Source organism: Urocampus carinirostris, chromosome 2 (assembly GCF_059441175.1).
Source record: "Urocampus carinirostris isolate Australia breed hairy pipefish chromosome 2, RoL_Ucar_1.0, whole genome shotgun sequence".
NCBI classification, from domain to species: domain Eukaryota; kingdom Metazoa; phylum Chordata; class Actinopteri; order Syngnathiformes; family Syngnathidae; genus Urocampus; species Urocampus carinirostris.
This window is the reverse complement of record NC_142350.1, coordinates 44,403,393-44,430,867: the sequence shown is the minus strand read 5'-3', so window position 1 is coordinate 44,430,867 and position 27,475 is coordinate 44,403,393. Positions and strand designations below refer to the sequence as shown.

General features: G+C 41.4%; 3 protein-coding genes and 1 long non-coding RNA gene across 7 annotated transcripts; 2 read left to right on the top strand and 2 right to left on the bottom strand.

Moving 5' to 3' along the window:
- Positions 1-10: 10 nt before the first annotated feature.
- LOC148372013 (gonadotropin-releasing hormone II receptor-like) lies at positions 11-8,106 on the top strand. The gene is made up of 3 exons (XM_088326680.1): positions 11-550; positions 2,440-2,641; positions 7,023-8,106. Exons 1-3 carry the CDS (start codon positions 89-91, stop codon positions 7,391-7,393), a joined length of 1,035 nt encoding a protein of 344 aa, XP_088182806.1. The 5' UTR covers positions 11-88; the 3' UTR covers positions 7,394-8,106.
- LOC148372012 (uncharacterized) lies at positions 5,890-10,611 on the bottom strand. Its single transcript, XR_015849512.1, has 3 exons — positions 9,991-10,611; positions 7,885-7,984; positions 5,890-7,403 (listed from the first exon to the last, which is right to left on the bottom strand). It is a non-coding gene; the product is annotated as an uncharacterized LOC148372012 (long non-coding RNA).
- Positions 10,181-15,647, top strand: LOC148372011 (DNA-directed RNA polymerase III subunit RPC7-like). 4 transcript variants are annotated; one of them, XM_088326683.1, is made up of 8 exons: positions 10,181-10,473; positions 11,048-11,156; positions 12,606-12,744; positions 12,813-12,884; positions 13,788-13,853; positions 15,062-15,150; positions 15,235-15,348; positions 15,417-15,647. In XM_088326683.1, exons 2-8 carry the CDS (start codon positions 11,052-11,054, stop codon positions 15,501-15,503), a joined length of 672 nt encoding a protein of 223 aa, XP_088182809.1. In that variant the 5' UTR covers positions 10,181-10,473; positions 11,048-11,051; the 3' UTR covers positions 15,504-15,647. The 4 variants fall into 4 exon arrangements, with proteins under 4 accessions (XP_088182809.1, XP_088182808.1, XP_088182807.1 ...); XM_088326682.1 differs by having other exon boundaries at positions 10,193-10,329; positions 15,065-15,150; XM_088326681.1 differs by having other exon boundaries at positions 10,193-10,329.
- Positions 15,636-26,227, bottom strand: prune1 (prune exopolyphosphatase 1). Its single transcript, XM_088326679.1, has 9 exons — positions 26,062-26,227; positions 24,511-24,621; positions 24,251-24,447; positions 23,979-24,163; positions 20,450-20,608; positions 20,289-20,380; positions 18,654-18,812; positions 18,499-18,589; positions 15,636-17,373 (listed from the first exon to the last, which is right to left on the bottom strand). Exons 1-9 carry the CDS (start codon positions 26,098-26,100, stop codon positions 17,177-17,179), a joined length of 1,230 nt encoding a protein of 409 aa, XP_088182805.1. The 5' UTR covers positions 26,101-26,227; the 3' UTR covers positions 15,636-17,176.
- Positions 26,228-27,475: the final 1,248 nt, after the last annotated feature.

Here is a 27,475-nt window from a genome sequence, read left to right as displayed (position 1 = left end):
CTCTCTGGCGAAACCCCGGTCCCTTCCCCTTTCTACCTCCGTGCCGCGTTCCTCATGCCAACATTTTTGTTTGACAGTAACTTCGAGGATGTCTGTTTCCAACCGGTCCCAATGGGAGGTCCCCATTTTTGGGGGTGCGGCAGTCTTCCGTGTGGGGACCACGGCTTTGCTGTTTACCGTGGCAACCGCTGGCAACCTGGCGCTGCTGGCCAGCGCGTGCGGTGGACGAGGCCGTCGCGGTCCAGGCTCTCGCCTTCGGCCTCTGGTCATCAGCCTGGCTTCGGCCGACCTCATGATGACCTTTGTGGTGATGCCCCTGGATGCGGCGTGGAATGTGACGGTGCAGTGGTATGGCGGCAACGTCCTTTGCAAGTTGCTCAGCTTCCTGAAGCTGATGGCCATGTACGCTTCGGCGTTGGCGCTGGTGGTCATCGGGGTGGATCGACACTGCGCTATCGTGCAACCGCTGCGCACTCTGAGCACCAGGCGCAGGAACAGGCACATGCTAGCACTGGCCTGGAGCCTCAGCGCCGCGCTGGCCACTCCACAGGTGCGTGCTTTAATCGAGCGCTAGACGGGCTTTCGACTTTGTTGGATGGTTCCTGGACCTGTGTCACGTAGCATGTTGATCAAGTTTTAAAGGCCTTTCAAGCACTGCATCTCAAGAACAGTGCAGGAATGCAGAAGCGTCGCCTTGGCAACGTTTGTACAAGTCTGGCTTTTCAAGACCCGCCAGGCTCAGCAGAAACCTGCTGCAAATCCTGGCCGGAATGTTCCTGGTGTTTAATAAGGAAGGCCGCCTGTTGCTAGATGGAAGACAATCTGAGTCAGGCTAGCAGACCGGGGCTAACCCACACGAAGCCTTGAAACAAAATAATTGAATAGTTTTTGTATCTGCCGTTACAGAGTTTCAAATCCATTACTTCTACGATACATAAGGAAAAAAAAAGATCACCATAGCCTCTGCAAATTGTCTCATATCCATTTATGAATAAATATACATGCAAACATTGTTATGTACATGTTATATTTCATTTATTGTTCATAGATAGAGCATTTGAGCAAAGTGGTTTTGAAACACTCCGATTAAAATCAAAGTAATACAATATGTCCCTTTGTAATCACGAAATTTGATTATATGAATTGAAAGACTACAACAACAAAAACAGGGCTACCAATCAAATATTGTTGTTAGTACTGTAATCTTAAAGTTATTTTGCGCTTCCTTGGTCGCGGCCTCAATAATTGTGGGTTAAAGGATATTCTATGATCAATTATCCCATTATCGTATATTGCTGCGAGGAAGAACAGCAAATTATAGTGTTATTGGGAGGCGTGTCATTCTGGCCCACGCCTAAAATGAAATGCATGGTTGTGACCACAACCCGTTATCCCTGGTCAATTATTGTTGAGAGCAGGGGCCGGCGGGCCTTTTTTTTCTGATTTGTCCTTCTAAACCGTGCCATTGCGGCTTGACTAAGATGAACTGCACAGTTTTAACACAATCAGATATCCCTAGTTGACTATATTGCTGAGAGCATTGGCAGAGAGGCAAATTTGTGTTGTATGTGGAGGATCTTTTTTTCTGTTTGTTCGGTCTAAAATAAACAGCACCCTTTTTTCTGTTTTTTTCCGCCTAAAATGAACAGCACCCATGCAGCCATGATCCATTTACCCCAGTTCACTATTGCTGAGAGCAAGGGCTGAGCGAGTAAATTTGTGTCATGTGCTCTGGCTTCTTTTTTCCGGTTTCTTTACCGGATAAAATGACAAAACCTGTGCGGCCGCGATCCATTATCCCTGATGAGAGTGAGGGCTGACGGAGCATATCTGAGGGGTTTCTGGTCCCTAAGAATTATGATAATCAAGTATTACATTACTACTCTATTGATTATATATATATATATATATATATATATATATATATATATATATATATATATATATATATATATATATATATATATTTATTTATTTATATTTATATATATCCACAAATCCATCCATTGTCTGCATCCCTTATCCTCAGTAGGGTCGCGGGGGTGCTGTAGCCCATCCCAGCTATCTTCGGACAGTCGGCAGGGTACACCCCAACCTGGTTGCCAGCCAGTTGCAGTTCCAGGGCACACAGAGACAGACAACTCACTCGCTCATTCACACCTAAGGGACAATTTGGACCGGCCAATTAACCTGACATGCATGTTTTTGGAATGTGGGAGAAAACTAGAGTGCTCAAAGGAAACCCACGCAGGCACAAAAAGAACAAGCAAACTTTGCACAGGAGATTCGATCCCATTACCTCAGAACTGTGCCGCAGACACGCTAACCACTCATCCACTGTGTCGCCCATTCTCTGTCTTAAATTCTAGATAAGTGTTTCCTTTATTGTCCGAAAGTCATGCTACCGTCATGTGACACAATGTTCCTTCCCCCTTGCAGCTGTTTGTGTTCAGCGCAGTGGAGGCACGCGAAGTGGCGTTCACGCAATGCGCCACGCATGCCACATTTAGCATGCGTTGGCATCAAACCTTTTACAACATGTTCCACTTCGCCGCCTTGTACGTACTGCCCCTGCTGGCCATTAGCTGCTGCTACGGACACATCCTTCTGCATATCAACAACACCCACCTGAGGAGCAAAGGTGAGCGTCTGTAGACCTGTCAGGCCTGACCAGTGTCAGGTGTTTTACTCAGGAAAAAAGCAGTTACAATTACTAGTTACTTCATCTAAAAAGTAAGTAAGTTACCATTATCCCCCCTCCCCCTCCGGTTTACTATCTAATTGCAAATTAACGTAGATAAAGTACTCACATTGGAGCACCTTTAAGGCTCTTAAAATAGCCACCTCATAAAAGGAATGGAAGAAACATGTACACCAAACTGTGAAAGCAGTGAATCCTCAATATTTCGCTTGTGCAATCTTAAGAGCTTGCAAACTTACACAAGCAAGACACTCCATATCAATTTTGTCTTTTGTCTTCAAACCAGTTGAAGATTTACTTCTCCATTTAAGGGGAATGTCCGAGGCGTTTTCTTGTTTCTCCAGGCATAGTGTACTGCATAAGTAATTTTATATGTAAAATGACCAAAATTCATCACTCTTACTGTAAATTCAGGGCTCACATTTGCCCCATTGATTTTGTTGTTTTTGTATAAGCCACGCCCCCTCCCCATGCGCTGTGTACCATTTGCTCCTGGTGACACACAACCAAATATCCGCATATAACCTGACTCCCTTCTTTGATTATTGTATTTTATATTTGAAATGTGGCTTTGATGTGAGAAAATACGAGAAGTAGAATATCAAAATATCAGTAGGGAGAAACTACACGCACTCGTACTCTTTGGTCATTGCTGTAAAAGAGCCAATAAAAGCAGAGCCTTCCAAGTGACCTTTCCAGCCTTGACTTTTATCCTTCATCTACAGTTTGACAGCAGAGATCTGCTTCCCAGAGCTACCCTCCCTACTTTTTTTCTATTTCTGTTTTTTTGAGTCTCTCTTTACAGTAGAGGTCAGCTTGTGGCTCTTTAGCACCACCCAAGTAGCTCTCTTGAGCTTTTTTAATAATATTTGGAAATGGAAAAAGATGCAGGAGGTAATAATGTATACTCTACATGATTATGTTGTAGTTTTCCGCAGGAGGAGAAACATGTCATATTTGATGAGGCAGACCCAAGCGCAGAAACAGAAGCTGACTATAGTTTGTTAGGGGACAAATTGAGCTAATAAAAGGCAATCCGCACATTGGAGGCGGAAGAAAGACTTGCAAAGAAAAAAAAATCTAATTAAGTCAAGTAAAGTCACATTTATTTGTATAGCCCTTAATCACAAAATGTCTCAACGGACTGAACGGGTTACAATGACACCATCCTCTGATCTTAAACCAATATGCGGGAAAGGAAAAACTCAAAAACCTCAGCATGAGGAATATAAGAAACCTTGAGAAGGGGCCTCTGGAAAACTTTCACTATCCAGAAAACATGAACAGGTAAACTCATGCAGAAGATCAGGGCCATCAAGGGTAAATAACAATCTGATCCCTTTTGCCTTTGGCACAGTCCTTTATGACTGAATTCCTGATTCAAGTCATGTGCAGGTGATGAGCAACAGGTGTGGGGTCCTCCAGTTCGTCTGCCTGTTGGCGCCCTCTGGAGGACGGTGGCAGCTTTTATTTTATTTTTTTTGCAGCTCCAGGCAAATTTGTTTTGGTTTTTGGGTCTGTTATGGATTTTTCAAAATTATAGATTGCCAACCCCTGATCTATGTTAATTAGCTAATTGTTTCCTAAACCCACAGATAAAAACTGTAAAATAACAAACTAGTATACTGGACTGTCTCAGAAAATTAGAATATTGTGATAAAGTTCTTTATTTTCTGTAATGCAATTAAAAAAACAAAAATGTCATACATTCTGGTTTCATTACACATCAACTGAACTATTTCAAGCCTTTTATTATTTTAATATTGCTGAATTTGGCTTACAGCTTAAGAAAACTCAAAAATCCTATCTCAAAATATTAGAATATCATGAAAAAGTATACAAGTAGGCTATTCAACTAATCACCTGAATCATCTAATTAACTCGAAACACCTTGCGAGGGTTTCCTGAGCCTTAAAAACACTCAGCTTGGTTCAGTAAACTAAATCACTGCTGATCTGACTGCTGTCCAGAGGACCATCATTGATACCCTCCATCAGGAGGGTAAGACACAAAACGAAATTTCTCAAAGAGCAGGCTGTTCACAGAGTGCAGTTTCAAAGCATATCCACAAAAAGTCTGTTGGAAGGGAAAAATGTGGCCGGAAACGCTGCACAACCAAGAGAGATGACCGCAGCCTTAACAAAATTGTGAAGAAGAGCCGCTTCCAGAATTTGAGGGAGCTTCAAAGACAGTGGGCTGAAGCTGGAGTCCAGGTATCAAAAGCCACAGTTCACAGACGTGTCCGGGAAATGGGCTACAATAGCCGTATTCCCATGGTCAAGCCACTTCTGAACTCAAGACAACGGAAGAAGCGTCTGACTTGGGCTATGGAGAAGAAGCACTGGACAGTTGCAGAGTGGTCCAAAGTCCTCTTTTCAGACGAAAGCAAGTTTTGCATTTCATTTGGAAGTCAAGGCGCCAGAGTCTGGAGAAAGGCTGGAGAAGAGCAAAATCCAAGTTGCTTGAAATCCAGTGTGAAGTTCCCACAGTCAGCAATGGTTTGGGGAGCCATGTCAGCTGCTGGTGTTGGTCCACTGTGTTTCATCAAGTCCAGAGTAAATACAACTGTGTACCAAGAGATTTTAGAGCACTACATGCTTCCATCTGCTGAAAAGCTCTATGGAGATGAGTATTTCATTTCCCAGCATGATCTGGCACCTGCCCACAGTGCCAAAACCACCAGTAACTGGTGCACTGACCATGGCATCACTGTCCTTGATTGGCCTGCTAATTCCCCTGACCTGAACCCCATCGAGAATTTGTGGGGTATAGTTAAGAAGAAGATGAAAGACACCAGACCTACAAATGCAAATGAGCTGAAGGCCGCTATCGAAGCATCCTGGGCATCAATAACACCTCAGCAATGCCACAGGCTGATTGCCTCCATGCCACGCCGGATTGATGCAGTAATCCGTGCAAAAGGATTCCCAACCAAGTACTGAGTGCATCAATGGACATTTTCAAATGTTTGATTTAGTTTTGCTGTTATAAAATTATTTTTTTTACTTGGTCTGAGGAAGTATTCTAATATTTTGAGATAGGATTTTTGAGTTTTTTTCAGCTGTAAGCCAAAATCAGCAATATTAAAATAATAAAAGGCTTGAAATAGTTCAGTTGATGTGTAATTAATCCAGAATGTATGACATTTTTGTTTTTTTAATTGCATTACAGAAAATAAAGAACTTTATCACAATATTCTAATTTTCTGAGACAGTCCAGTATAGTAACTCATACTTATGTGTAATATACATGCATAGAATTAAATAACATTATAAATAAAAATACATGTAAAAGGAAAATGACATTTAGTTTACCTTTGGTGTGATGTGACTTGAGCTGGTATAGTAGCAGGGGAGAGGAGACGGCAGACTAATTATAATTTTGAAATTTCAACTTTGCGAGGGTTGACATGCCCTTAGAAGATTTCATTCAATCGGCTCCTTATTTTTACTCATAGTGCCCTTTGTCGATTGGCCATATTTAGATGGTAGGGCGCCCGCTTTGAGACTGGGAGGTCGCTGGTTCGCGCCTCGGCCGAGTCATACCTAAGACTTATAACATTGGTAAAATGGCGGCGCCCTCTGTTGGCTGCGGCTGCATCGGCTCGCTACAACGGGTCAGGTGTATCGACATTTCGTTCTTACAAAGAATGACAATACAAAGGAAATTATTATTATTATATTTCTAAGCGAGGGTAACAATGTCTGTGTCTTCTTTGTACTTGTTCGTTTCCATAGTCATCATGTTTTTGCTTCTCCCTTTAGCATCACTGCCAATCTTGCGACTCATAGCAATTAAATACAGCACAAAAACAAATACAGTGTTGTCTATTCGACTCTCACACAAGATTAGAAACTAAAGGGAGAAAGGCCTTGTGGGAGGTAGTTCATCCGTTACCATATCGGCATTTTTGTGATGCCGTGATGCAAACCAACTGCAGCCCGGAATTTTCTTGGATGTGGAACCATACCCGACATATATTTCAGAAACGTAACTGTAATTACACAAAGTTTGAATTGTTTAAAAATTAAGCCAAAATAATTGGTAGTAGATGTCGTATGGCGGTCAAAATGCCTCAATTGGGGCTGAAATACATCCACACCGTAAAGAGAAAACGTCATAAGTTGGGGTAGCCGTTTCCTAGGGTTCTACTGTAGTTGTAGATAAAAAAAATAAAGGTTTGTATTAGATGGAATACACCTACTGTATAACGGCCTAATTTTGGAACCTCACCCCTGCAAAAAACAGGTCTCTCTGTACTCAAATAACTCAAAGCTGGCTGAACCTAATGCCGTCCTGACCCTCTGGAGTTCTTCCTCAGGCAAACTGCGGCGTAGTGGCACCGATGGCATCTCCAAGGCCAGAATGAAGACGCTGAAGATGACGGTTCTTATCGTGCTGTCCTTCGTGGTGTGCTGGACACCATACTACTTGTTGGGGGTTTGGTACTGGTTCCACCCCCAAGTGGTCCACTTCACTCCCGAGTATGTCCACCATGGCCTCTTCCTCTTTGGGAACCTCAACACTTGCTGCGACCCACTCATCTACGGCTTCTACACGCCATCATTCCGTGCTGATTTGGTTGCGTGCTGCCGACCTGAACGCCACCGAACTGCAGTCAGTCACGTCTGGGTTCAATCCCGAGAAAGGCTGCAGGGCGTAACAGGTTCTGGAGCTCCACCCATGACCTGAAGACCACGTTCTGAAATTCACAAACCGAATGACTGACTCATTTCTTTCCTCTGCAGTCCAGTAGGTAGCGAAATAATGAGAAACACTGAGGTGCGTTAGTTTCTAGCAGTATTTTTCAAGAAGAAAAAAAATCTACCACTCTTTCAAATTCAAACAACAACAAAAATATTGATTTAAGAGTATTTTAGTTTATGGCTGCTTTATGTTGACTCTTTGTACTTGCATTAACCTCTCCAATGATCGCATTAGGCTTCTGTTTCAGTAAAAGTTCTCCACACCCTGTTATGTTTTAACAGTTGGACCCAAATGCAGGGAAGCAGAAGCCATGGCAGGGGGTTCAAAAATATAATATTTAATAACAAAATCATTAACACAGTTTAAAAAAACACATGGTCAAAAGACAACAAAATTATCTGAACTACAAACAAAAAACACACCTCACAAACCAGGATAATGGAAACAGGGAAATAGTGATATGGAAGATGACCTACCACCAAAGGACCCAACAGGAAGCTCACACGTCATTGGCCCGGCTGCAAGGAGATCCCCCAGCCGCTCTGCGCCCCATTGGTTTGAACAATTTTATTGACACTATTAACAGCAAATAAACAATGTGAGGTTAGAACAATTTTTCTCGACAATCTTAACAGCAATTAGGGGATTTTGGGGTTTTTAAGGGTTATTGATCTATCTTCGTTATTCATTATCCATTATCCGTTATCGGTCAGTTCATTATACGCTACAAAGCCTAGGAGCTGGGACACTTACTCTCAGCCAAAAGGCTAAGCTAAGGTCCTAGCCCTATAGCCTTGTTGCGATCAATTAAGCCTATCTATCAATCTATCTATCTATCTATATATCTCTATATATATATATATATATATATATGTATATATATATACCAGAGCCATATCCCCCTAGTGGGAGGTGGCTAGAGTCAGGAACACGTTCATATTTCTGACTCTTTCTGGGAGATTGATACTGTACAGAGGAGGGGATTCCCAGCCCCTTCGCTCAACCCAACTGATGTGTTGGGAGTCATTAAGTGACCAAACCCCCCAATTCCAACCCATAATGCTGAGCGCCAAGCAGCAAGGCAATGAGTACCAATGTTGTAAGTCTTAGGTATGACTCGGCCGAGGCTTGAACCAGCAACATCCCAGTCTCGGGGCAGGCGCCCTAGCCCCAAGGCCACCGAGCTGAATCTAGAGAAATAAACCAAATAGAGTAAAAACATTTCTTCTAATATGGCCGACTTTGATAATTTAAATCAGTGCTTCTCAACTGGTCTGACTTTGGGACGCACCATTGCACCCTAATTACAAACCGCGACCAAAGTCACGAAATAATTGCCACTTTTCAATTTCATTGAATTAAATGATTGTGCAGTTTGAACCGGAGATAGTAGAATGTATTCGGAAAATAACAAAATGACCAGCAAATCCAAAATGACTTCAAGTAATAATATTACCTTCAATGCTTAACTAAATTAAAACGCTTCACTTCAGTGGCTTCGTCATTCGAATACTAAATTCCATAAGTCATATATTATTCGTTGTATCTGCATTTGGCCATGTTCAACAAGTGTGAAGAATCCTTATCGGTGTTTTTACTTTTGTTTGAGAAGGCGAGCTACAACTCACATTTGCAGGGAATGGTCAAGATATAAACATTAAAGTAACAAAAAAGTCCATAGTAGGTACTACTTTTAAGTAATAGATGTAAAAAGGTTAAATAACATTAAAATGTAAAGGAATGATAGATACTTATTTAACTTTGGTGTGATGTGATTTGAATTGGGATATTAGAGTAGCAGGTGGATGCAGGGGGGAGGAGGCTAAGGCAGATTGAATACAGGGATCAAAATGGAGATTTTCATTTTCAGCTGAAATAGCCAGCGTCCAGGAGTCGTCTCAAAGGGCTGCACAGACCACAGACTATTGCAAACTACAGACTATTATTACACCAACCCCTGATCTACAACCTACAAAAACACAAGGAAAAACTCAAAAACCTCAAATTGGGAAAATGAAGAAACCTTGAGAAGGGACCGCACATGAGGTAATCCCTCTTCCAGGATGACCAAAAACAAATAATACACAGATATTGTCAACATGAAATATAGGTCATTCATAAGCTGTAGAATGTGTGTTTTAAGCCTAGATTTAAACAGTTCCACTGAGGTTTCAGATCGAATCTCAGGGGGCAGAGCATTCCACAACATTGGGGCCCGAAAGGAGAAGGCTTTTGAACCTGCGGTTCTCCTTAGCTCTTGGCATCACTAGTAGACAAGCATTTCCAGAGCGAAGGCTCCGGTCTTGGGATTCAATATATAAATACAGTACAAAAAAAATACAGTGTTGTGTTTAAGTACTGCATATCAGTCTTTTAGAAGTATTTAATATAATGAATGAAAACAAAATCTAATCAAGTCACATTTATTTGTATAGCCCTTTATCACAAAATGTCTCAAAGGGCTGTACAGAGCACAACAACAACAAAAACAAGAGGACAAAAACAAATAATGATCCGAACCAAGAGAGCGGCATTGTGGGACGGAGTATCATAAATCATCAATCAACAGCAGAAAGGCATACCAAATAATTTGTAGTTGATGCGGGGTCTGGTGATTCTAAATTGCTTCAAATTCATTCTTATTCGATAGACATGGTAAAACAACCGATATTTTGTGTTTCTGTTATAACCATTAAACAATAACAAATAATATATATAAAATGAAAGTAAAGTTACTGCCGTCCGCAATCCTGCGCGTCAGCTCCCGTCTGATTGGTCGAACTACCGGAAGTGCTTCAAGATGGCTGCCAGTGTTTCAGGAAGTGGAAAACAATAAGCTGCTGGAACTTTGTAGCCGATTTATGATTCGGCCGAAGAAAAACTCGGAACGAGGAAACACATGCCAGGAACTTATTCAACATGTTGTGTGGCCTATTGAAATTATTACCTTGTGATTATTACACTACGCGTTTGCAAATTGTTACGAAAGCTCTGCTGTTTGCATAGCGCTTTCATAATACAGTCGTTCATTTTCAAGAAGGAACACAAGAGACAATTCCTTCAAGGTGTGTGGTTCGTCTGCGAATTTACCTCCACGGAACATCAAGTATTTATACTGCTTTAAGTGCCCAGCATGGACTACAAAACTTAAGGAAACACTATATTTGCCATAACATTTGCGACACTTCTTTTAGCAGAGCTCCTCGGGGCGGACACATTAGGTTGTAGGAATAGGGGGCGTATGTGTGTGTGTGTGTGTGGGCGGGAAGTCTGTAGAATGACGTTATGCGTGTCCCCGATATTTATGGTATTCAACTTGTTAGTGTTGTATAAAAATGGTGAAAGTAAAAAGAGGCCTTCTTCAAGTATAGTTCAAACCCAATTAAATATAAAAACGAGTGTATTTGAGCGTTTCTTGGAAATGCATGCAACATTAAAGAGCTTGACCCAGAAGTTGCAATAATGACACAAGCCACGAGATAGCGGCCATGAGTACAAAAAAGCTCAAAATTTCATACAGCTTCTTTTAAGAAATCAACCATATGTCACAACAAATTGCTTTTATGGTCAATGTATATCCAAAGAAGTGTTATTGCATAGCCATGGCAACAAATTCATCTGTTGTTTTTCCACACACAGGCAAATGGTAGGCGAGGCGTCCGGACGTGGACGGCGCGGTGGATTCCATGGCAACAGAAGTGGAGAAGCCCTCCTGCCCTCCATCCAGCAGCCCAACCCCCTTTTTCCCGTGAGTCTGCAAGTGACTCAGCACTGTCAGCAGTATTTCCCATAGATTTCTTTAAGACCCTGATGGGTGGAAAGTCTAGGCAGGGGTCTCAAATTTAATTGAGATGGGGGCCGCTGTAGCTAGGGTCCGATTTCGGATGGGCCAAGTGGGGTTTTCCAAGAAAACAGCATGTATAAAAACATTCCGCTGATCTTAAAGGAACAGTGTTTTATATCTGTCCACTAGATGTTGCTATAATCTGTAGTGCCACCAAAAACGAGGAAACAAAAACTACTACAAATTACTACTGAAAGTGAGCAAAAAGCACCCTTTTTATTTCAATTTTATCCAGCCTCTCACAAACAAAAAGAAGGGAAAATATTTTTAAGGAATAATAAAATACGTCAGAATAAGAAAAAGAGGCAAAAAAGTAAAGAAAGGGAAAAGAGACCAAAAAAAGAGTATGGATAAAAAGAAAGGAACTCAAGTGAAAAAAAAAAGATTTTCTCTTCATTTTTTGATTTTTCTCTTTTTTGAGTTTTGCTTTTTGTCTTTTCTTTTTTTTTTCTTTTGTGTTTTTTCTTTTCAAAAGTAATTAAGATGTGTTTTGGTCACTTTGAGTCTGCGTATTCTGTCTTTTTCCGTTGTGCTTTTAGCACTCATTTTCGGTGGCACTACAGAACACGGCAACATCCGCCCAGGAGGTAGAGCGCTTGTCTTGAGATCAAGAGATCGCAGGTTTGATTCCCGGCTCCTCTGTGTTATTTGTCGAAGTGTCCTTGGGCAAGACACTGAATCCCCAATGCTCCCAATAAGCAGGTTGGCGCATGGCTGCACGGCCGCTATTGGTGTGTGCGTGCGAATGGGCAAGTGTGAAGCACATTGTAAAGCGCTTTGGGAAGTCTTCATTGACTTGAAAAGCGCTATATAATTGCAGACCATTTACCATTTAAAATCTAGTGTTCAAATAATACACACTGTCCCTTTAACTTTCATACGAGGGCAGGGGCCTCAAACTCTCATCTTGGGGGCCGCAATTGGTCACATTTTAATCCGCTGTCTAATCACAGCGCAGGCGGGGCGGGACAAACATCGCTACAACCGACTGTCATCTTTGCAAGTGGGGAGCAATAACCAAGCAAAAATAAAGAAACGGATTCTGCTCATATCAGATTATCCATTATTTCTCAGATATTACGTCATACAAATTCATTTGAATAGACTGTCCTATATGCCTGCTTTTATTACTAGTATTATGCTTTAGCACGGGGGATGCGCTGACTGACCAAGATTCATTTTAATAGTTATTTTGATTAAATTCACATTTATTTGCATTTAAAAATATTATAATGTTTTTTAATGCAAATTTATGAGACTCCGGCGGGACCAATAAACCCTGGTGGCCCGCCAGCATTTTATGAGTTCGAAACACTGCCCAGCTGTCCCCTTCAACTTTTCGCGTGTTTTCAGGCTATGGAGCGCATGCCGCTGCCCCTGTCACGGGGCGAGGAGGCAGAGTATCTTTTGGCACTCAAGCAGGAGTTCCGAGGCGCCATGAGGACGCGGCCGGTTTTTATTCAGCCGCGTGCAAATCGGAGGTCTCACGCAGGTAAGCGACTTTGCTGATCTATCTGACCGACTCAGGGATCCTGGTTTCTAATTCAATCTTTTCTTTAGATGTAGAGAGATATTCAGACAAATATCACAACTGCAGCGAGCAGACGGATGCGCTAAGCAACTGGATCCCAGGTATGGTCGATGGTGGGCGGGTGTGTTTTTACATGGCAAACAATTGGGTGACTTTCTGCACTCCCTTCCGCTATATCAGTTTAGGACCGCACCATTGTAATTTGCTCACCAAACGTGGGATATTATGTTAAACCAGTTTTTGTTTTGACAAATCAAATCAAAAATATTTGTGTAGCACTTGATAGGTTTATCGTATAGGAGACACTCAAAATTAAGACATCTATTAATTTTGAGCTCGCAAGGAAGAGGAAAACTCTTAAGTGAAAAATCCCAATCTGTTCTAAATGTCCCCACCAAAACCCTTTTTAATAAATCTCATAGGTTACAAAGATCAGATACTCCCTAAAGGGTGTGGAAATCCAATAACGAAATCAACTTAACAAGCTTTATTCTTCAAACGATTCAAAAAAAAACATCAGTTGACTAGCATCCCACCTATAAAAAATATACAATGAAAATAAAAAACAATTAAATTAAGAAAATTCTCTCTGAATTACATGACTAAGATGTCTGTTTTGTCCTGGTTTTAGCTGTATGAAGTTCTCGATCATCCGTGATTTAATATCAAGAATGCATTGATTTCCACTGGTTGGCACCACATTGTCAAGTTAAAGTTGAGTTTTTTTTCCTCGTGGTCTTTTAAAAAGGAAACCATTCCTCATTTTCCTGAACAGATCATGTTACACTGTTTGTTTGATCTTTTTTTATCAGGTCTGAGCTCTATTTTTGGGTCAAAGGCGGACATCTCATCCCCATACACAATTTGGGTTTGCAGGTGGTCCTTTGGGCTCACTACGAGAGTGGTTTTCTGGTTTCGGGAATTTGAATATGCTACTTTCTGCCTTCTTTCCTCATTTAGTCTCACTTCGTCTGTGCTATTCTGTTTTGTTCTTTTTCATGTAGACTGGAAGAGATTCCCGAAAGAAATCCGACTGCGAGTCAAGAGACGCTTCAAGAAAGTTCCGTGCCGTAAGTCGCACAAAATAATCTGGCATGTTGCGTGGTGAAATTATCAAAGCATTTAGGTGCCGCTCGGCAGAGTGCTTTACAGTCTCCAATTATTCAGGGCGGTGAATGATGGTTCCAGAGGAAGGAGGCACGAGTCAACGTCTGCTTGTGAGGTGCAAGCCAGAAGAGGTGGCAAATGTTTGGCAGAAGCCGCATCATGCTCCAGTGTCTCGAGATTATGAGAGTTTGACGCGGGAATTGCATACATGATCAGTGCCACAATTGGTGCAGATTTTTTTTTCTGTTTTGTTTAACTTTCCTTTCCATTTGCATTCACAAGAACAACTTTTCTCCACTTTTTGGTTTGTTAGAGGTGATGTTTTTGTTGGGAAAAGGCACTTTTTGTCAGGTGGAGCACGACTATCTCAGCTTGGTTTTTGGTTGGTCACAAAACTACAGATTCATCCTTCAGTTACAACAGTTCCACGTTTCGGTGGATCTCAAGTTTTCAGCAATAGGGTGTAACACTTGGTCCAAATATCGAAACGGCAACACAGAAATAAATTGCCCCCCAAAAATAAAATAATTTGAAACATTTTTTTGGCATTTACTTGCTTAAAATGCATAAAACAATAATTTAATGACATAGCACAAGCTGCATATTTTAAATACTTGAAAATCTCATAAAATAAGTGTCTGAAAACTATGTGCAACAGATGAGGTAAAATAACAGAAGGAAAGTGACAAGAAAACTGGAATAGAGAGACTTAATGATGGTGCAGTAGTAGCCAGAGTCAGATGCAACAAGTCCCTTTGCCATAATCAAATTACAGTAAAGTAAATTCTCACAAGTAGTTTAGTTCTAGCTAATTCACTTCCGGGACGAACTGTGACTCTGTAGTGTTAGCAAGTAACATTAGCCAAAGTCTGGCGATTGGCTAATAAAAAAGTGGAGAGACAATTACGTTTGAGAAACTCTTTTTGGCAAAATCTCGGCATAGCTCAGTTTCTTTCCTTTTTTGTGCGTAATAAGAAAATAAGCAACCGCCCGCTCTAGCGAACGCCAGCTTCACACAGTTTACCCCACCTTTAACGTGACATTCTTCAGAACTTCTTTCATTCGGAAGCCTTTGTTCTAGTTTATTTTTGCAGAAACATTTTGGGTGCTAAAATCAGAATCCTTAACGAAAAAAGCATGCAGGGAAGTTAAGTCACGTCGTTTTTGATAGCAGGTGCGTCCACGGTGGTGGAAAACACCGGAGTGCAGGAGGAAACTGAAGGCGCAAAGGGAAAAGCTGAGCCACTTCTTAAATTGGAGGTGAAAATACGATTTTGCTCAAATACAGATTTGCCTCAGTGGCGCCCTCAACTAAAAAGTGAACCGGTGTGTTTTGCGTTTGAGGCGCTGGCCACTGAGGAGCAGCGCAGCTCAGAGGACGAGGAAGACGAGGAGAAGAAAAAGAAAGAGGAAGATCAGGAGGTGGAGGAGGACTACGACGAGGAAGAGCTGGAGGAGGTGAGGTTCCGCACGTACCCCAAAAAAGGAAAAATGTTTTTTGAAATGTCGTCGTGCGTTTGTGGCAGGAAACTGATTACATCATGTCCTATTTCGACAACGGCGAAGACTTTGGCGCCGACAGCGACGATAACATGGACGAAGCAGTCTACTGAAAGCTGAGAGGTGTTGCCATGGCGGCACTCGCTGCCATCCCGAAAGTTTTCTTTATTTTAGAAAATGTTTTTTATGCCAATTGTTCTTTTTTACCCAATTTTTTTTTTACTAAAGGATTCAAATACAAATGGTTTGCAGCCAAAGCAGTTTTTATTGACTTGTTAACGGCGACAAGAAGAGGGCAAAAAATTATAATAATAATAAAACCTAAACACAACTTTATGTACTGGCTTGAGTTCAGAACAATCACAACAGTCTTAGCCATGCGAGTTACTGTGGACAAGCTCTCTGGGCACCTTCCACACATTACGAAGAGGTAGGGAGGAGACAACACCGAGTTGTGCTACTACTACTTCTATAGAAAAATCCAGATATATTTAAATGAAGATTATATATATGTATGTAAACTTAAAATATTTCCAAAAGTAGTGTCTGATCGTTGAATATTGTAGCATAGCGTCAAGTGACCATCTACCTCCAGTGCCTCGTCCACATTACCAATAGGTAAAGAGGAGACATGATGAAGTTGTGCTGTTTCCTCTTCAGATAATCCAAATGAGGAACATACATACTTAGAATCTTTTTTTATGAGTAGTGTCGGCTGATTGAATTTCATAGCGTGGCATGGAGGGACTATTGTGCCTCTCTGGTGCCTTGTGCACATTAAGGAGTGGAAAGAGGAGACATGACCAGTTTGTTCTAAAAGTACTAAAAATTAAAATATATTACAATGAGGAACATAAATCCTTCAAATCTAACAAGCGGTGTCAGACGATTTAAAAATTACGGTGTGGCGTCACGTGGCTTATTATGGTCTTTCCCTGCCTCATGCACATTACAAAATGTAGAGAGGCGACCCGACCAATTTATGCTACTACTTCTATAGAAAATGCAATTACATTCTAATGAAGAATATGAATGAATATGTTGAACAAGTAGTGTCGTCCTATTGACTATTATAGCGTGTCAAATCATGCATCATCTCTCCAGTGCCTAGTGCACTTAATAGAGAGGTAAGAAGCAGACACTACCAAGTTGAAAATTAAAATATATTTGAATGGGAAACAAATGCTAAGAATCTTTGTAACGAGTATGATGGGCTAATTGAGTATTACAGTGTGGCTAAAAGTGACCTAGTTATCTACTTTTGTTGCTTTCAGGCCTGTAACTGTGACCTTAAATTTGGCTGTTATCACTTCGATACCTTTTGGCTTATTTTTTATTAAGCATCCTTAAAAGTAACTGAGCCACACCAGATATCACTCAGTTGGCCATGCCCCTTGAAAGTCAGCCACAATACTTTATCTGGCTCCTCATTTGATGTGCCGCCTTTACCCAGTGACACATTTTTGGGCTTTGGTTCATTTGTGAGGTAGGAGTCACATTAACGGGATGTTTTTATGGGAACTGAAAAATTGATGAAATGATTGTCTTCTGTTTGGGAATAATTTTTCCCTTACTAAAATAAGTCAACTTTGCGGTTCTTTTATGCGAAGTGCTTGCCCAGACATTAACCTGCAACCTCGCAGGTGAGACCTTGTGCTCCTTTTGCCGGTCAGGAGGACACATTGAGGTCTTAAGCAAATTGTAGCTGCTCTGATTGACGGCTTGTGTGCAAAACAACTAGGATGCTTTTATTTTGAAAGCTAGCATAAGTGTTTTTTGGTGGGTGTCAGTGAGACACCGTTTTGCTCAACCTGTCATGGAGAGCATGAGCGCTGATGGGAGGCAAACCAGCGTCCAAAGGGCAACCCTCCACCAGACTGTTGGCCGGCGTAGGCGGCACTCGATCCTCGTCCCGGTCGTCGCAGTCCCGCAAAAAAGCTTGGATCAGTGGCAGGAGCTTCTTGCGTGACGCTAAAGCGTTTCCTGAGGCCAAAAGCAAGTTAATTAATGACTTTGATGAATAGAACAGGTCTCATAGCAGTGCTTCTCAATTTGTGTCAGGCACCCCCTCTGAAGAAAAAAACTCTTTCACATCTCTGTCTTCTCATTTCTGTTATACATTTTTTCATAGGGTCACTTGAGGGTCTGCAACACTTTGTGTCTACACTTCATACACATTCTTTGTGCTATTTTTGTGAAAAGCGAGGATGCTTGACCGCCAATTGCATACTCTGCCAATGAGAGCGGCACTGTCCCCTAATGTAGCGGAAAAAGTTCCAGATGTCAAACAATCATCAATCAATAAAAATTAATGGAAAGCAGCGAGTCGCGAGCCTGCAGACAAGTAGCGAAGGAAACAAAGAAGGAAAGAAGTTGATTATGCCTGAATCACAGAATTCAACTTGCATGAGCAGCTGTGTAAGGCGAGTGATAAAGCAGGAGCCGCTTACAACAATAACAGCTAAGTAGCAAGCTATAGCCAGAAGCAACAAAAGACTGAGCAGGCTAGAAAGACTCAGAGGTTGAAAAGAGCCAATAGCTGGAGTTGGTCAGACCTGGTAGAAGCTACTTACTTCAGCAGCTAGTGGGAGAAGCTACTTAAAAGACAAGTTAAAGATTACAAGAGCCAGCTTTATTTTAACAAAAAACGGCTAGCAGCGAGTTATAGCCAGCAGTTAAGTGTCTAGAAAAGAAAATAGTGGAAGAAAGTGGATGATGCCTGAATCACAGATTTCAGCCAAATAACTTGTATGAGCAGCTGTGTAAGGCAAGCGCAAAAGCAGGAGCCGCTAAAAAATATAGCGCTATCAGCAAGCCATAGTCTGCAGCCAATTGTCTAAAATGAGTGGTTGGAGAAGGAAACCGTGGAAAACTAAGTGGAAAATGTGAGCTATTTCCATTTGTCTAGTATAATTACACATTTACAAACCTTTGTCTTTGGAAATCATGTTCATTAGCTAATACCTGTGTTTTTTGCCCATTATTGAAATAAAAATTGTTTTATTTAAATGGACGACAAACTTTACAGCACTATGGGCCTGCTAAATACATCACCCGGGCTTTACAATTTTTTTTTAAAATCAATAATTAGACTGAAGCCTGCCCCACCTTGCTGATACGCCCCCAGGTTGGCATAGGGGCTGCTGATTGGATGTAGGTCGAGGGCGGGGTCACCAGCTTGCTCGAGGAAGTAGCTCACCTGTCAGCAAAAACAATTCTGGCATGACATGATTGTAGTTGTAGTCAAACTGGGAACTGCCTACCTGCTCCCTGCGAGGGGCGCTCTCACTAAAGACTGCCAGCTCTCTGATTGGTCGCTTTTCCTCTGTAAAGGAGATGCTCATCAACACCAAGACGTCCAAATCCCACTTGCGGCAAAAACCGGAAAGCTCTGCCTCTAGCTCCGCCTTCAGCAGGAAAACCTGACACATGCATGTGTACATGTCACACACAAAATACAGTATTACCTCTTGATATGAGCACCTCTACACTTGAGAATTTCGATAATCAAGCTTTGTTTTTCAACCAAAATCTTGCCCGCTTCACATATGAAATTCCAGTATACGAGCAGTCCACTGGAGACCGCTCGTGACTGCTCACTGCCATCAGCTCGGTCCAGGTTGTGCATACGCCTCCTTGAGTTAAGTTTTTAGGCGCCAAACAGGCCTGAAAATTCACGTCAATTATTACGTTCGGGCTCAGGCCGAGTTTCTCTCCCGCTGACATTTTTTAAACTGCATTTACTTATCATTGTTCTGCATGTACGCTCGTCTGTGTGTAAGTTCATAGGCACTGTCGAACACAGAGAAGCGGGCGCATGGCAGGAGGGGAGATGGTGCAGATTCGGTCAGACCTCCCTGTTCCTCACAAATAAAACATGAACATTTGGGTTTTCTTCAAGCTTGGTCCCTCAAATCAAGTTTATTGGTCAGGCTCTGACTGGTTTAGATTTTTATACTAGCAGGCCTGGTTAGGCTGGATTCTTTAGGCCCGATTTTACCTTTAAGCGCCTCCCGCTATCAGGCACCTAATTCAGCGCCCTTGGTTATACCCGTAAAGAAGCTGTATTACGCGGCAAGTTTTGTTTCGGTCGCATCTCTTTCATCACATTTTATTGCATCAGGAAGCAGCGAGTGCGGATTACAAAGCCAATCTGTGACGAGGGGGACGAACTAGAGAAGTTGTATACAAAGGAGATTAGAGCGCTGCTGGCTAAGTGGGAGGAAGTTGATGCTTTTTTTGAAAACAAAAACACAAAAAAGCATTTAAAAGAAGTGGCAACTGGTCGTGCAACAGCTCTCATGCATCTCTAATATTTTTAATATTTTCTGTAATATTTTGAAGGGACGGCTGAGATAAACCTCTTTGGATGAATTAATTTCAAAAGACCAGTAGAAAGGCATAGCGCTGCAGGTCCGACAAAAAGAAGTGATTTACCTGTGCTGTAAAAAATGTTTGTTTTCAGGTTCTTTTTAAGTTAAAGTAATTTGAATTTTAAGTCTACAGTTAATGTTTACGCATCATTAAAAGTTGTGTGCTGTCACTCCTCCCACATGCGCTCTCCTACTTCTGCACCAAGCGAACACCTTTATTGCAATAATTCCCTCATAATAAACCTGCTTTTTATTTTGTTAATATCCTACTACTGTATTTTTATGTTCAATTACTGTTTGAATGTGTTCTTGCGGATAAGAAAAATGGGTTTTATAGATAGTTATGTTACACTTTGATCCTTTTAGGAGGTTGGCAACAGAAATTAGTTTTTGTTCATATCGGGAAAAATATACTCATTTTATGAGCAATTTGAGATACAAACTCAATCCTGGAACAAATTAATCTCATATGAAGATGTACCACTGTAAATGTGAGTGTGTACGTGTTGTGTGTTGAGCAGCGACCTCTAGTGGCAGAAAGAGTACGGAGATAGCCATGGACAAACTTCCTTTAAGCGTCTTCATGTCCTTCCTCAACATCTGCTCTGTGTTCAGGCCTGAAAGCGAGAACCCGGTCATTTGGGATTATGCAAATGAGCGTGGGGGTAGGCGAGGATGTGGCTGACCTGACACGTCAAACCTGGCGTTATGCAGCGCCTGAAAAAGAGCGCCTCGCTCTGGCAAGGAGGGGAATCGCGCCTCCAGTGCAGCAACGTACTTGCTGTCTTTCGATGTCACCTTGCCAGCCGCCGGCGCCATATTGACGCAATCACTCAGGATGGCCGCTAAATGGTCCAAAAAGTCAGTGGTGAGGTGTGTGTGGGCAGAACTTGAAGGTATCCCCAAATTGCTAAACATGCTAAATGTGAGGAAATCTTACATGGTTTTTGCATAAAATGTATATATTGACCATTTCCACATGACGTCACTTTGCCTTGCCCTGCAGAATAAAAGCCATGACGAACGGCAGAGGCACCCTAGCAGAATGTACTTGAATGAGAAGTCGAGTTGAAACAAATATCAATAACAACAACCAGGAATTTTTACGATAGTGATTTATTGCTGTGCGGTAGGCTTTGCTAACCAGCAAGGTTCTAAGCACGATTTGGCGTTTAATTGTATCCCTTTTGATGAAGACAGAAGACGGTGATGTTTATCTGCAATCAAACGGAAGGACTTGCAGCAGCCCTCAAAGTATTCCAGGGTATTCAGCATTTTTTTTACAAGGTACGATGTATTTCCAAGCAATTTTATGTCAAGCAGGTACGACTCATATCGAAGAAAATCAATGGATCCAAATAAGACAGCTACAGCTAACGTTAGTGTCTTAACCATTTCCTACTACGTAAACTAACTGCTTTCATTGTAAATAACCATTGATTCAAAACAGTTATATCCCGAATATGACATGTATTAAAAACTGTCAAGTGCTCTACCATGAAGTTTATTACGCCAAAATTAACTGTAAAATTCAATCATCGGATAAAACAGGAGACAAATGTTCAGGAGATAAAGCCTCATTTCGACAAAGTAAATATTTTAGCATGCTCAACAGTGATTTCTGACTTGTTCTCAAACACCGCTCTGAACATTGAATCTATGTGTCACATTTGACCCTAATCTGTCCTTGCAGTTACACGTTAAGAATATTACCAGAGGAGCTTTTTTCCATGTTTGCAACACTGCTGAAATTCGCCTTATGCTATTCCAATTTGATGCTGAGATTATAATCCATGCGTTTGTTACCTCCTGTCTGGATTACTTTAATGTAGTACTCTCCGGCCTCCCTATGTCTAGTATCAAGAGCCTGCAGCTGGTACAAAATACTGCAGCGAGACTTTTAACTAAGATAAGGAAGATTACTCACAATACACGAAATTTAGCTAACCTGCATTGGCTCCCTGTTAGCTTAAAATGGGATTTTAAGGTTCCGTTGGTATCATATAAAATCAGGCATTGACTTGCCCCCCTATATCTTTCAGATTAAATTTACCCTTATGTTTCATTTTTGGAGCCTTTGCTGAGAAAATGAGAAGAGTCTAGGCTTAAAACACACTTCTATTCTATAGTTTATGAATGATCCATACATGTCTGTGTATTGTAACATCCATTTCAGGCTGGTCATCCAGGAAAAGGGATTACCACATGTGCAGTCCCTTCTCAAGGTTTCTTCATTTTCCTCATGGTGAGGTTTTCTGTGCAGCCATTTGAGACTTCTTGTAATTAAGGACTGTACAAATAGACATTGACTTGACTTTATTTCTATACAAGGTGCAAATGCACCATGTTTTACCGTTCTATTACATTCCCTAAAAATTGGGATACAAAGTCATTTTAGTAACGTTATCACGCGGAAACGGCATTTCTGGTCACAACGATAAGTACTGGTAAGCATCAAGACTTTTATATGCTTTTAGACTGGATGATTTGGTTAGATCCACGAATATCAAGAGAAAGAAAGTATGGGTCTGTAGCGAGCCCTGGTAATGATATCCATAGTTTCTCTAAATACGACTTCTTGTGCTTTCCGATAAGGTGATCCACTTAAATATCCGTTTGACTATTTATTGCCAATGGTGTTTAATAGTAGAGCTTTTTTGTTGTTGTCTACCGTTTACTGGCCTCACCCACGGGGCGTAATGTTTAATACAGTTAACGGCCGTCTGTCATGGTGTTATAACATGGGTAGCACCTGTGTGCAAAGGGTCAATATTTCATCAGTTTATTCCAATTGCTTTCCGAGATAATTGCTCTTTGTCATCCTGAGCTGTGATGTTAATGGAAGAAAACCAGCACACTTGCAAGCCATGAGCATATTAAAAACAGACAGACCATAGGCAAAAGGTTGCACTGCAAAAATACATAAAATGGACCTAGATATACTGATTATATCCTGCTGAACCGTATTCATTGAATTCTTGTCAGTTTCATATCCAGACAAAAACAGACTACTGTACTGCTAGTGACAAATGTGGGTGTTTGTGCTTGTTAAGACTCGATGCCTGCAATCACTAAAACCCGAGTTTTGTGCTCAAGGTAATCACAAATTCACTAGAAACTATGGAGTGCAGTTCTAAAAGGAACAAACTATACATCTAGAAGAGGTTTATGTGATATTTGCATGTCACTTCTGTATTTTACAACAGAAAATGTATACACTCCAACAGTCTTAAGAATGGCCTGTTCCCAAAGGTGTAATTCCAACTGGAAAGCAAATTGCGCATATTAACTATTAATCAAAAAATTCTGTGAAAAAGGGATAGAAATTGTAATAAAAACACTGACTCAAAAGAAGTTTCTTAAACACAACCTACCAATCTGTTGGGGAAACGATCACTCCTTCACATCGCAAATGCCCAGTTCACCCTAGTCCCTCGCCTCAACCACTGGTTTCAATTGATACAGCTGTATATCTAATTCTCTGGCACTATAACTGTTTTTTTTACATGGCATATCTGTCAAGGAAAATCTTTCTTCATAATCGGACATAAAATCGAGGCAAGAGAAACTTTGTTTACTACAATTGCTGTCTGTTTCGGAGCTGCCCCACATGTTGTATTAATGGGATTTTCCATTACAAGTGTTCCTACAATTACGTCACAGTTCCACAGTAAACAAGACAGATGGATCAACTTTGAGGCTACATGTCTTTGAGTCCCCAGGCTCATGGAATATTTTGCAACTTATATGCACAATTGTGGGGAGGGGCACTACATGTTCTGTGCCTAATTGAAGAAAAATATGTTTGGAAATACATAAAATGGACACTTACTGTTAAAGGAATTCTGCCCTTTACAGAACTACTGAGCTATCCATGCGGCGGGTGGAGCTAGGCTGACACGTCAAATGTACCTCAAGTAACTGGGGCTATTTATTGTTGATTCAAAGTGATGTGATGTACTGATGTTCTGCAAGTTAAAAAAAACCCAAACATCTTGTTTCTACTTGACTTCAATTACAAAAAAAAACGAGTCCAAGGAAACACAACAAACCACTTTAGCATATCTGAGCGGTCAAAACCTTATGACCTTCCAGGTCAAATACAACGCAAGCATTCCTACATATAAACATACCAATTAATATGCGCCACCCCATGAACTCAACAAAAATAACATTCAATGACATACATACATACATTTTGGCTCCTTCACTTACCATAGAGAAGGAGCGCTAGCTGAGAATCCAGGACGTCCTGCGCCTGACGGACGAGGCGCTCCGTCACCAAAGTGGCACAGGAGCCCACCATCTCCACTGTAACTGGGCAGGAAAGGCTTGGCTCCCGTTCCAGCGCGTGATGATCGATCACCTCCACTACCGTCCCCTCCAAGTCAGCGTCCAAACTGCAAGGAGAGACACTTGTGGCCACGCCTCCTCTTGGCTAACAGGACCCAGGCAGTTTTCAACCAATCCTGTCACGTCCATTTGACCTGGGAAGAACGTTGTGGTCCACGAGCGTGAGGCGAAGCCGACCCGTCCGCTGCAACGCCGCCAAGTCCAACGTATCCCGGAATAGGAGTAAGTCCGGAGACAAACCGCTCTGGCGCAACAGGAACAAGTTGTCGGAACGGAGCGCCAGATCCTCCCGCTGGATGTTCAGCAGTGGAACCGCTTGCTCGCCTCTTGTCTGTCCAAGGACAGACAATAGTCAGGATGGGTCAAAATGAAGCGGGATGCACCACAGCCTCACCTTGAACAGGAAGTAGGCGAACACTAACGAGGACACCATGGAGTCTAGGTCACACGACTCGTTTCCCAGGACCACATGGAACGGAGAGCCTGCAGGCTGCTCAGTACTACCCTAAAGCAGGGAGAAGTCGCTAGCAACATGCAACGTTTCATCGGCACAATAGAAGCTTCTGAGGGTCATGTGACTTTTCAAACAGCAGCCATATGGGATTACAAACGACAACGGATAACGATGCAATAATAAATCAATTTAACACGTGCTGTATTTAAGCATTGATTGATCAGTCAGAATAGCACTGGTCACCATTGAATACAATTGCATAACTTTGAATGCCACAGGACTCAAATCCAGATTGCGGCTTGGAATGCATCAGGTCCCATCTACTAGACCTCTTAGTGTGTTAATAGTGTGATCATGGGATACGACCTTTACCTGTGTAGTGGATGGAATCCGATGCACTCCAAGCCGCGTTTAGGGTTTGATTCCCTTTGCGTTTAAAGTTATGCAACTGTGAAAAAGACATCCATGTCCCTAGCAGCCTGGTTGTCAGGAATCGATGCTGTTACCATTGCTAACAGGTTCATACCCGATGGCGCCATCGCTATGCAATTGTGGTATATAGCGCTTTTCAAGTCAATGAAGACCTCCCAAAGCGATTTACAATGTCACTTTTCATAATCACACATTTCCTTTTTACACACTAACTAACCGATAGCAGTGTCAGCCATGCGAGGCAACTCCCTGCTATCAGGGGCATTTGAGGTTCAATGTCTTGCCCAAGGACACTTCAACACTTCACCTGGTCTTGAACCAGGGACCTTTTGCAAAAGAGTTTTTGGGGGGATGTGCCTTATAACCCGGTGCACCTTACAGTGCAGAAAATACATTACTGTACTCATCTTCCACTGTTGCTTGTAGACCAATATGGCGGCTGTTTTAAAAGTCACGTGACCCTGAAATGGCTCTATCATGCCTGGCGTTAGCTGTAAATAAAGATTATTTTAGATGTAAATATATTGGTTATGGAAGTTTATTATTTGAGTTATTTAATTTTGTTCCTAAAGACAGAAACATCTATCCATATTTGGAACGCTTTGATTTCGTTAGAACAAGGCAACTAAGAATACTATGTACCGAGTATGACTTTTGCCACTAGACATCAAGTACTTTTTTTTTTTTTTTGGTTTGAACAAATGTATTGACACTAATAACAGAAAACAATCATGACAATCTCAACAGCAATTAAGCACATTCACAATATTATATTCCAATATGACGTTTTTAACAGCAAACATCAAGTACTTTATATTCATAACGCACAATTAAATGCAACGTTGCCCTATTAAACAAAATAATAAATATACAAACACACCGTTGTTATCCATTACTAAACGTATTTTTGACTAGCACGTCACCCGTAGTTACCAATCCACGATGGAAGACATTAAGCGCATGCGCGTCACATATCGTACTGAATGCACAGCGCGTCTGGAGAGGACTGTCATTTCTTTATAACCCTGGAAATGGCGTAGATGGCCGCGTAAACGTTACCTTGACGGCCACATGGCAAGCAGCAAGAAAGTCGTTCATAGTTCACGTCCAGTTTGGGTCCAGAATTCGAGTTATTGTGCGTCGCAGGGAGCGACCCAAGAGCGTATGTCAACACTGACTCGAGAGCTAAAAAACGTGACGTATGGGTCAAAGGTTACATCGCGTTCACTCCCTTTTCTTCCGGTTAGATTTTTTTCCCTTTTGTTTACGTTAGTCATAGAGCTATATAATTTTTATTTTAATATATGTATCTTAAACAGCAAAATTCGTATTTGGCAGCACTTAACTTTCTGAACAATTTATATAGCCGTTTTGTTTGACTTACGATTGGGTACTTGTGTTATGACGTCACTGGTGTTGGGGGGGTGATGAAAAAAATAATTTTCTTGTAATTTAGATTTTCTGCAGTGGACTTTTTTGTATGGAAGTTTATATGCATTAAATGAAGCATTTTTTAAAAATGTATTAAAAAACCCTGAATTCTGAAAAAGATTTTGATTTCCTGTATGTATTAAAAAAATCTCGATTGACGTGGATGGATTGTGTTACGAATGCACTGCATGAAAGAGGCATACCTGTCAACCTCCACGGCTCCACGCCTTTACAAACTGTCGTATTTTCCCTTACAAAATACCATAAAAATCTTACACCATATTTTTTTCAAACCTTTTTATTTATGTAGTTTAACATCTTATATTGTACACGTGTTTCGTTTTATCATTATGTACATATTCTTAATAAAAAAAATTAAAAAAAAACTAAATTAAAAAAAAAATCAGGAACAATTGTTATCAGCCTAACTAAAATATCCATTAACAACACTTTAAATTTAAATTTGTAAATAAAGATATTTTTTGTAGGAAAAAAATAGTTGGCATTTCTATTTTGTAAACCAAACCACAATATCAACCATTGATGCTTGTATTTTAAATTGCAAACAGACTATTTAACAGGGCCAGAAAAGTATTAAAGCCTTGAGAAGTGATCGGGAACTGTTGGGGGTATGTTGTGCTCTGCAATGAAATGGCAAAACATCACTTCTGCAGCTGTTGAGGAGTCTTCGGTGTAGTGCCTAATTTCGACTCCCCTGCAAAATCCTCCCCCCCTCGCGTGAACGCGCATTCTGCTGCGCTTCTGACAATAGCTTTATTGTTTCAATAAGCTTATTGTATAGAATACGGTCGCTATTGTCGTAAGCGCAGCAAAATGCGCGTTCACGCGAGGGGGGGAGGATTTTGCAGGGGAGTCGAAATTAGGCACTACAGTGGCAGACGCATGCGCACAGTAGCATCAAACACTCGCTTTGTTTGCAACGAATAAAACGATACCAAGATAGAGGCTACCGCGACGAACTGACTTGATTGATATGCCGTTTCATGATAGTCCGTGAGTACCAGATAGTAACCATGATTGA

What these genes read in the sequence shown, in the direction of transcription:
- LOC148372013 (XM_088326680.1), top strand. Translation starts at nt 89, where the DNA reads ATGTCTGTTTCCAACCGGTCCCAATGGGAGGTCCCCATTTTTGGGGGT. An exon ending in CCGCGCTGGCCACTCCACAG is followed by an intron (nt 551 to 2,439) that starts GTGCGTGCTTTA and finishes TCCCCCTTGCAG; the next exon opens with CTGTTTGTGTTCAGCGCAGT. An exon ending in CACCCACCTGAGGAGCAAAG is followed by an intron (nt 2,642 to 7,022) that starts GTGAGCGTCTGT and finishes GTTCTTCCTCAG; the next exon opens with GCAAACTGCGGCGTAGTGGC.
- LOC148372011 (XM_088326681.1), top strand. An exon ending in CTTCAAGAAAGTTCCGTGCC is followed by an intron (nt 13,854 to 15,061) that starts GTAAGTCGCACA and finishes CGTTTTTGATAG; the next exon opens with CAGGTGCGTCCACGGTGGTG. An exon ending in AGCCACTTCTTAAATTGGAG is followed by an intron (nt 15,151 to 15,234) that starts GTGAAAATACGA and finishes TTTGCGTTTGAG; the next exon opens with GCGCTGGCCACTGAGGAGCA.
- prune1 (XM_088326679.1), bottom strand. Translation starts at nt 26,100, where the DNA reads ATGAACGACTTTCTTGCTGCTTGCCATGTGGCCGTCAAG. An exon ending in CTTGCCATGTGGCCGTCAAG is followed by an intron (nt 24,622 to 26,061) that starts GTAACGTTTACG and finishes TCCCTGCTTTAG; the next exon opens with GGTAGTACTGAGCAGCCTGC. An exon ending in GCGCCCCTCGCAGGGAGCAG is followed by an intron (nt 18,590 to 18,653) that starts GTAGGCAGTTCC and finishes TTTTGCTGACAG; the next exon opens with GTGAGCTACTTCCTCGAGCA.